The sequence below is a fragment of the Ochlerotatus camptorhynchus genome, unplaced genomic scaffold (assembly GCF_037179485.1).
Source record: "Ochlerotatus camptorhynchus isolate MF236.1 unplaced genomic scaffold, CSIRO-AGI_Acam_v1.1 ptg000404l, whole genome shotgun sequence".
NCBI classification, from domain to species: domain Eukaryota; kingdom Metazoa; phylum Arthropoda; class Insecta; order Diptera; family Culicidae; genus Ochlerotatus; species Ochlerotatus camptorhynchus.
In genome coordinates this window covers 1,696,124-1,706,539 of record NW_027040890.1, presented here as the reverse complement: position 1 = coordinate 1,706,539, position 10,416 = coordinate 1,696,124, and the positions used below count along the sequence as shown (strand labels likewise).

At 38.5% G+C, this 10,416-nt stretch overlaps 1 protein-coding gene across 1 annotated transcript; it reads right to left on the bottom strand.

The window, feature by feature from the left end:
- Nucleotides 1-8,362: 8,362 nt before the first annotated feature.
- On the bottom strand, nucleotides 8,363-8,984 carry LOC135710848 (histone H3-like). The gene has a single exon (XM_065233547.1). The coding sequence runs from the start codon at nucleotides 8,981-8,983 to the stop codon at nucleotides 8,573-8,575; it is 411 nt and encodes a 136-aa protein (XP_065089619.1). The 5' UTR covers nucleotide 8,984; the 3' UTR covers nucleotides 8,363-8,572.
- Between the last annotated feature and the right edge of the window lie 1,432 nt (nucleotides 8,985-10,416).

The following is a 10,416-nucleotide window of genomic DNA, read 5'->3' as shown; positions in this document are numbered from 1 at the left end:
ACTATAATATCAAATTTTGCGCGGAGATTGCGAGCGAGTAAAAAAAAAAGAACAAGAATAAAGAACAGTGTTTAGTTATCGATCTATATTTTATTTTATATATGTATATGATAAATAGCTTTCTTTTTTTGAGATGACGCTAGTTATGTTTATTATAGAGAAAAAAAAAACGGTATGCTTTTTGATTACTACAAAGAAAAACAGTCAATAAAAAATGAAGAATGCAACGGTTTAGAGAGGGCGGATAGGCGAAGATAGGCGTGAAATTTTTACATCGGATAAGTATCACACCAGCGCCGACCCGGCTTCGTGTACGACAAGTACAGATAGATAACAATATTTTGAGACGGAGTAACCAAGTAAAATGCAATTTTTTTCATTGCCAGAATCCAGTCTCGTCCGTCGTGTAGAACGGTCGTATACATCATATGGAACGAAAGCAACATTTCGGAAGTAAGGATAAATCAAAATTGTTGAGAATAGAAGCGAATATTAAATTGATTCGATAAACCAAAAATAACCGTTGTTTGGAAAGCCGAGTAAATGATCTCACATACCTTGGGGCGTTTTTATGACGTAGGATTACGTCTTTCGGCAACATATTGGGGGTGCAATTTAAAAAAAAAAACATTACGAAAAGAAGTCAGATTTTGACCACATATAGGTATAGAGGTAACTCTAAAGGCCCACGCACATTAGATCCGGATCTGACGCGTTGCGGCAAAGTGACAGCTAAATCTATTGTCTAACTGACAAATTTACATCAACGCAACGCAAACGGATCTAATGTGGGTGGGCCTTAAGAACAGAAGCTCCCGAAGAAACGTGCTCAACTTTTTGGCTCAGCTCTGTTACTCTCTTCGGTCCCAAGCTAATCGATACGCCCCTCGAAACATAGGAAAATCCACGAACCCCTCATTTTATCTGTCAAACTTTCATAGCGAATCAAAACAAACATAGTGTAGTACTAGAATCTCTACTAGAATGGGGTACGTTAATTGATTTGCTTGGGACCAGGGGAAACGACACTTCAGGATTATCCGAGTGGTAAGTCACTCAGCACATTGTGTGTGTGTACAATCTAACCCCCACTGCTGATGGAAAATACAGTGAAACGAATCGTCCAAATAATTGATGCAGAGCTCAACGAGTATATGGATAGCAACGATCTAGTTTCTACGGAACTGGTTCTTCTATGTAGCTGGGGTATGGACGGATCAACTGGATATTCGCAATATCATCAAGTGCTACCAGAAGGATCTCAGGACGATTCAGATGTATTTTCGTCCACTTTAACACCAATACAGTTGTTCATGTACAATGATCGAAAGTAAATTATGTGGTTTAATCCCATGCCTCAAAGTATTCGATTTTGTAGGCCATTCATCCTTGAATTCATTAAAGAGAGTAAAGAAGTTATTCTGGCTACAAAACAGGATGTAGAAAAAGAAATGAGTGAACTAACGCCAGTGAAAATTGAACTCTCAAACGACAAGTTTATACTTGTTGATTTTGTTTTTGTCCTCAGTATGATAGACGGAAAAGTCTTAACTTATATCACTGGAAATTCGTCGATGCAGAATTGTCCAATATGTGGGGCAACACCAAATGTAATGAATGATGCAGAGAAATTCGAGGAAGGATTTATATCAAACGAAGAAGCCTTGCATTACGGCATATCTCCACTTCATGCTTGGATAAGATGTTTCGAATGCCTTTTGCATATTGCATACAAAATGGATATCAAAAAATTGAAGGTAACGAAACCGTTCAAAGAACTATATGAACAAAGAAAAAAACATGTGACGACACAGCTTTACGAACAATTTGGAGTAAGAGTAGATCAATCACGATCGGGTGGAGCAGGTACCAGTACTACAGGAAACGTTTTTCGAAGAGCATTTGGAAATCCCAAGCTTCTAAGAAAATTCTATTACAGCGAATCACATTGTTTTAATTGATTTCTTCACCAGTTAGTCGTCTGTCACTTCGTTTGTGCTAGAAGGTCCAGAAATAACGTACTCAACTTTTTGGCTAAGCTCTGGTACCATAGAGGCATTCCACGAAGGTTCGCAAATCGATCCTGACCGATCATTTCCAATTACGCTGAAACTTTGCACAGTTGTTCCTTTTTAGTAAAGGCGACATTTTGTGCTCTTAGTTTTTCATATTGAATTACGACTACTTTTTGAAAAGGGCCTGTGTAAAAATAGTACTAATGAGTTTAAAAATATATATTGCTGAAACGCTTTGTTCGATTGATTTGGTGTCCAGAGCAAAGTTGTAGATATTATTTTGGCAATTGTGTAAACAATATACACTGTAAAAAATTTCGTTTGTATCAATGAAAAAAATTATATTTATTATTAAAAAAGTTAATTTCTCAAAAAGTACAATTTTCGTTTTAAGCCTCATTGAAGCTCATAATATTTGCTACTAACTGGAAAAGTTTGGTGAAGGTAAACTCAAAAACAAAAAAGTAATGGTTAATTGAATATTTCACGATTTTTACATTTTCATTAAAAACACATTTTTTTAACCGTGTATATTTTTTCAAGAATTGCATTTTAATTATGCACAATTTTTCCGAAGACACCATAGCAATCAAGCAAGCCGTTTTTGCAATGTATTAAAATGTTTATTTTATAAGCGCTTTTCTACACAGGCCCTATCGGAATAGCGAACCCCGACTACTTTTTTTTATTTTAAAATCTCAACTTAAATCCACAAAATACATTTATCTGCTCTTTTTTACTTTTCTTTTATTCGAAAACCTTATGGACAAATGATACATAATTTATTTTCATTGTAATACACTTACTTTCTATTTTTATTTACATCACTTCTTAAATACATCCAATATTTTGGCATCATTATCATTACAGTTTGAGTATCGTTTGGCTTTAATTTTATTTTCTGATACAGGAATGAAAGAATGAAACTTTTGAGTTCCTTGAATTATTTTTGCATTATTATATTGCTCGTTGAGGTGTGAAGCCATACATTCGTATTCCTCTGTTGTGGCAAAACTAAATGATAATGTTGTTAATTCTTCTTCTTTTCGATTATTTGCCCAATTATAAAGCTCTCTTGCATTTTTTGTTGGATGTTCACGTTCTTTGGCCAAACTTGCTCTAGTAGCCATACGTTTTATTGTACCTCCAATAGCGTCACAAGGACCTTTCCCATGTGATGTTGCAAAGAAATGCCATTCGGCTTCAATTCCATACTTTGATTTAAATTTACAAAGGCTAGCAAAATTTTTCCGGTTCTTGTACTGTGACGCGGCTTTATCGGACATAAAATAAATCTTGTTGATATTTTTACTTTGGTTAATGCGTAAAAAACTTATCATTTTAGAAATAAATAAGTTAACAGCCACTGAGTCATGCCTTAACTCTTCAGAAATTATAATAAAACTTAAATGTTTAACTTGCATATTTTCTCTAAAATATATAACAAATGGATGAATGGTAGCTTGTTGGACATTCCAGTGATGAGACTGAACTTCATCCTGTAACACAAAGCTGTAGTTTTCGGAAAAATCGCAAGTAACTAAAAATTCACCTTCTTGCAAATTATTTCGTGTAGTTTTCAAAAAATTAGATTGCTGTGTTTTTATGAAATCATGTGGTATCAAACTTGTCAATTTCAAGCAGAAAAATGAAACAAACTCGTCTGCAGGCTTTACAATAGTTTCTAAATCACATCTATCCGTGGTAACCCACTGTTCAAATGAAAGCTGATCAATGCATTTTCCTCTAATTGTTTTAATAAAATGTTTTCTAATGCGGAAGAGTCTGGACAATCTTCACAACACCGTAGATAGCAATATGTTGTCTTGTTTTCACAAAGTAGGCTGTCAGTGAACGTTTTTACATCATTTAAATGGTTAAGTTTTTTCAAACTGTGTAAAATTAGATTGATGTTTTCATGCGTTGTGCACACGCAAACATTGTGGGTTCCAGAGCTGGTTAAAAGTTTATATTGCTTAGGGCGGAGTTTTGCAAATGAAGAGAATCCAATTTTTACATTGCAGTGAATTTCATTGAATCGTTTATAAGCTTCTCTAAAAGTCATCATTAGTAATCTTTTTTGAATGGCTTGTCGTTTTCCTTCTTTCTGCACCAGGCATTGCCCGACTTATATCATCATCTTCAAAAAAAATTATGACTGTCAATTTTGTTTCATCACTTAAGGCTGTGCCATATTTTGCGGTTTTTGACGAATAACCTTCCTTTATCAACTTAGCCTCTGTTGCAATATATCTACTAGCATTAAATTGATCCATAACTTTTTGTGTTGACCATGAATAAGGCAATAACGATAAAATTAATAATTTTTCACTTCTTGCAGTGGATGCATTGGAAAACTTTTCCTTCATGTTTTCTAAAACTTCTTTGAGTTCATTCACTTCGTCAGCCTCAGGCTCGAAGTTGAAAAGATTCTTTCTAATACCTTCGTTGATTTCACGGTGCTTCTTTTCGGGGTAGTGGATGTAGTTGAGTTTTCTCACGTCTATCGGTGATACCTGGATTCCTGCAATGCCTCGGTTGAATATCTCGATGTTGACTGGTTGAGTAAATTCTTGGTACGATTGAACTGAAGTAACTGATGTCATTGATGGTACAGTTGTAAGGCTTTCACAGCTCGGTACGACAGGTACTATCACTGTAGTTGGCATCTTTGAGCTTCCGGCAACATGCTGTTCCTCGTTTGAGATGAAAAGAGCTTGTTTATCAACACGAGCGACAGACGTGCAAATGTGAAAACCAGTATTCAATCCTGATGCTTCAGAATATCCAATCGAATTTCTGGATGGTAATATTCGAAATATTCCTCAGCTCTTTCGAGCACTTGACTTCCTCGAACGGCCGAATGCACCTGATAAAACATGCTCGTTCACTCATGTTGCTTCCTGTATTAAAAAAATTAAAAATAATAATCTTTAAAAATGATTTCATTGAAATACAACTGAAGGTTATGCTTACCTTTTAACCAAATGGTGTTACACTTATTTCCTATGATAACTTTTTAAGATGTATGCGGTAAAAAGCAATCTTTGTGATCAACTGCTTGTTTTCACCATTCAAACTCATTTAAGTATCAGATCGATAGGTATAATTTCTACATTAGGTACAGACAGATGTTTTTGGTGTTCACTACTACAGTGTTGAGTATTTGACTTATTACCGTTAAGATCACTGATACAACTATGCAAAACTGAAGACAATGAATAAAAAAGAAAATTAATCGCTAGTTTGAGCATCATTTCACTTTTATTTAGTTCTAGCTCAATATTCATCAAATATTTTTTTTAGTTTTGTTAGTAACGATACCTTTTCATGGTATCAGATGTAATGAATCCTAACTTTTCAATAGGGCCTGTGTAGAAAAACACTAATGAAATAAACATATCTATATTGCAAAAACGGCTTGCTTGATTGCATTGGTGTCTTCGAGAAAGTTGTGCAAAATTAAAATGCAATTCTTGAAAAAATATACACGGTTGAAAAACATGTGTTTTTAATGTAAATGTAAAAATCGTGAAATTTTCAAAAAATCATAACTTTTTTGTTTTTGAGTTTACCATCACCAAACTTTGCCAGTTTGTAGCAAATATTATGAGCTTCAATGAGGCTTAAAACAAAAATGTACTTTTTCAGAAATTATTTTTTTTAATAAGAAATATATTTTTTTTTTCATTGAAACAAACGAATTTTTTTACAGTGTATATTTTTAACATTATTGCCAAAATAATATCTACAACTTTGCTGAAGACACCAAATTAATCGAACAAAGCGTTTCAGCAATATAAATTTTTTAACTCATTAGTACTATTTTTACACAGGCCCTGTTAGAAAAGTAGTCGTGATTCAATTTGAAGAACTGATAATACAAATTGGCATCTTTACTAAAAAAGAACAACTGTGCAAATTTTCATCAAAATCGGAGCCGACAAATTAAAAAAAAATTAAAAAATTTGTCAATCTGTAGAGAATTGCTCCATAGAGGTAACTCTAAGACCAGAAGGTCCCGAAGAAATGAGCACAACTTTTTGGCTCAGCTCTGGTACTATCTTCGGTCCCAAGCTAATCGATTCACCCCTTGAAACATAGGAATATCCACTAACCCCTCATTTTATCTGTCAAACTTTCATAGTGAATCAAAACAAACATTGTGTAGTACTGGAATTTATACTAGAATGGGGTAAGTTAGTTGATTTGCTTAGGACCAATAGCACAAACGAAGTGACAGACGGAGCGGCTTGAAAACTTTGGTGACTAACCTGCTATTGCAATTTTTCAGTGTACCACATGGCAACACCACTACTACTGGATTGTACCACATGGCAACACTACTACTAGATTGAACTAGCATTTCCACCAAATGTACTAGAATGTTTTGGTTCTATCTCTTTCACTCTACTCAAAACTGAAATGCATAAAAAAATGACAAAATGATACGCACTCTTTGCACACTGTCAAAGAATCATTATACACAAAATCAACTTCGTGAAAACCAAAACAAAAATACTATCCCATCTGGTGGATGATGGCACAAGCTTCTAAGAAAATTCTATTACAGCGAACCACATTATTTTAATTGATTTCTTCGCCAGTAAGTCGTCTGTCACTTCGTTTGTGCCAATAGGCTAGTCAAGTAGTGAGCCAATTTAAAATCGTTAGTTTCGTATTGATTGTTGGTTAGAAGGTGTTAGCATAGAGGTAACTCTAAGACTAGAAGGTCCCGAAATAACGTGCTCAACTTTTTGGCTCTGCTCTGGTACTCTCTTCGGTCCCAAGCTAATCGATTCACCCCTCGAAACATAGGAAAAACCAATAACCCCTCATTTTATCAGTCAAACTTTCATAGCGAATCAAAACAAACATTGTTGTCCGTTTGCTTGGGACCAATAGGCTACTAAAGTAGTGAGCCAATTTAAAATCGTAAGTTTCGTATTGATTGTTGGTGTTAGTTCTATTGCAGCTCCAGTGACCTATTTCAGAATGCCTGGTAATTCACGACCACTCCGAGGTCCTTTTACTTACAATAAGCCCTGCATGTTCACTACCTTTATCAAATGGATAATGGTATCATAAACACACTTCCAGATTCAAAAAATATTATTTCCAAATCTGGCACGTATATAGTTTTGAAATTTGTTCAACTGTATTAAATCGATTTGAATTGACATTTCTTACCAATTTTGTTTCGAATACCTCTTGATTCATCTGCTGGCAGCACTTACTGGCCCTTACCGGCGACCAACTCGTCTGCCCGCAAAAGCAACAACGCCTAAATCTCAAAGCTCTCCGGACGTCCCCTCGAAAATGCAATCGAGATATGTATAAGAGCAATCTTCAACTGGAACGTACTCACCAAATCAATACATCCGGGAGCACATTCCCGATGCTTATTTTGACGTAGGACTACGTCTTTGATTTCTATATGGGGGTACACTTTGTGAAAACCGAAAATGGAACATGTAACAAATTAAGAAAGATTTTGAACGTTAATAACTCAGCTGCCCCTGGTCCAATTTCAATAATTTTATCACCTTTCGATCAGAAATATGGCTACGCATCGATAACAATGCTTCTGAATGTTCAGCAAGAAACTATTGAAAAACTGGTAAATTTCCAGCATTGTCCAAAAGCGTCGAATTAACTAACAAATCCACCAATTACCTACATGCATAAGCTGCTTCCCCAGCACAGTCGTCAGAGAGTAGTAAGTAGACGAAACAAGTTGAAGTGGCATTCGCCTCCGATCCTCGGGCGCGTGCGGATAGGGAGGATGGAATTGCGTAATATTTTGCACACTCATTTCCATACTAAGAACCACACGCTCCCAATGACCACACATAATGCTCTCCAGAGTGTTATCTTGTACCAAACTTGGAAACAGGGGATACACTCAAAAAATATATCACAAATGTAATGCATGAAATCCATGTGAATTTCACTAAGCTTTCAAAAAAAAAGTTGACGACAACCTAAAGAAATCGTTAATGGACTTTGTCGTTCAGTTTTTTCCTGAAAAGTTTTGTAAATAAGCTAGAATGAAATAAAAAAGTTTTTTTTTCCCATACAGTTTTAACCGCTTTACTACCAATCCCCAGACAGCCAAAACATTAAAATTTGAAAGAGAAAATTCACTCTCAATATCTCAACATTCCATGTACTTTGATGACACTATGTAACATTTGGTGGGGGAGGAAGGATTAACATTTGAAGTCCCTCCCATTTAGCATATTCTGCATTAAAAATACATAAAAATTCAGCCTGTAAGAAAATACTATCTATCAAAAATTTCTAGGAAAAAAAAACTAAACGTTAATGAATGATTTTTGACTTATTTTCACCATAATATGCATCCAAAGCGTTCCATCCACTTTTCCAAATTTCTAACTTACTATCAATGGAACAGCGCCATCAATGATAAAAAATAGCCATGACTTGGTGAAAACTATTTTTGTAGTTCTTTAAGAAATCTATTCCAACTCTTTTTTTATATGAACTTAGTGGCCCTGAAAAGGGCCGGTTTGGTAAGATTTTCGACGGGGAAATTAAGCGCGTTCACCACGGATACGACGAGCCAGCTGGATGTCCTTTGGCATGATTGTGACACGCTTGGCGTGGATGGCACACAGGTTGGTATCTTCGAACAGACCGACCAGATAAGCCTCGCTAGCTTCCTGTAGAGCCATAACAGCTGAGCTCTGGAAGCGCAGATCGGTCTTGAAGTCCTGGGCAATTTCACGGACCAGACGCTGGAAAGGCAACTTGCGGATCAGCAGTTCGGTCGATTTCTGATAACGACGGATCTCACGCAGGGCGACGGTGCCTGGCCGGAAGCGATGAGGCTTCTTTACTCCTCCGGTGGCTGGAGCGCTTTTGCGAGCGGCCTTCGTTGCCAACTGCTTGCGAGGAGCCTTTCCTCCAGTGGACTTGCGAGCGGTCTGCTTGGTGCGAGCCATTTTCCTTGTATACGATGTGTTCACGTTGAAAGCTAACAGTGGAATAAAAAATAAAAACGACTTCCATTCTGTTTTATAACATGCGTTTGCTGTGATCAACCAATCAGAAACGATGAAAGAACAAGAATACAACAACTAACAAGAAGAATTTAACCCTCGAGTAGGTATAAAAAAGCCGAAATTTGGAATTTTTGTTCACAAAAAAAAACAGAGGTATCATCACTATATAAGCGTCCAACAAGGTCGCCCGTTCCATTGAATTCTCTCTAGTTTCGTTCGTTCGTTCGCAAGTCGAATTAGCTCCGCGTTGTATAGTGACGCTCTCGCTGACCCAGCCATGGGTAAGAAATCGCGCGGTAACGCGAGTGCCGGCTTACCGGGAAAACAGACTCTCTCAGGAGACGGCGCGACCACCGAGCCAGCTCAGAAGAAGCAGAAGAAAACCCCATTGCCCGTCCCGACAGGCGTTGCGGACCCGCAGCCGGGGCCTCCCGGAACTAAACGACCCAGACCTGAAGACATCAGTGCCACCGCATCGGCAGCAAAAAAGCTGCTGAGCAACAATCCGTTCTCCGCCCAGCAGAACGGAGCCCAGCCGCAGTCGGACCCTGAGACGGTGCCTAAAAAAGTTAAGTTGCCACCCTTCTATGTGAAGGGCTTCCCTCCCGGGCTATGGGAGCAGCAGGATTTCTACATTAAGCAGGGCCTTCGCTGCACCATTCAACGGTGCACGGAAGGCTACAAACTGATGGTCTCGGCCGAAAATCACTACAACGCAGTCCAGGCCCTCTTGGACAGGATGAAGCTGGAGTACTTCTCCCACGACGTCGAGGCCACCAAGCCGCTGAAAGTGGTGCTGCGCGGGCTCCACGACATGGACACCACCACCTTAATGGACGAGATTAAGGCGAACGGCCTCAAGCCGGTCGAAATCCACAAGATGACCCGCAGCAAGGCCATCAAGTATCGTGACCAGCTCTACTTGGTCCATCTGCAGAAGAACTCCACAACCGTGAAGGATCTCCATACGACACGCACACTGTTCCACATCGTAGTGAAGTGGGAGCGGTATAAGCCAACCCACCGTGGCGTCACTCAGTGCTCGAACTGCCTATTGTTCGGGCACGGCACCAGGAACTGCCGCATGGCCAGCCGCTGCATCAAATGCGGCAAAAACCACAAGATCGACGACTGCGACAGCATCGAGGAAGCCGCTCCCACATGCGCCAACTGCGGTGCTGCCCACAAGGCCACGAGTAAGGCCTGTCCGAAGCGGGCCGAATACGCCGAGATCCGGAAGAAGGCCTCGTCCAACAACCAGCCCGGTCGCAAGAAGGTCCCGGAAAACAACGCGCAGAACTTTCCTCCGTTATCACCGGTCCAACCACGGCCAATTCCAGTGTTGGCGCCGCTCCCGCTCAACCAACAGTTGG

What these genes read in the sequence shown, in the direction of transcription:
- LOC135710848 (XM_065233547.1), bottom strand. Translation starts at nt 8,983, where the DNA reads ATGGCTCGCACCAAGCAGACCGCTCGCAAGTCCACTGGAGGAAAGGCT.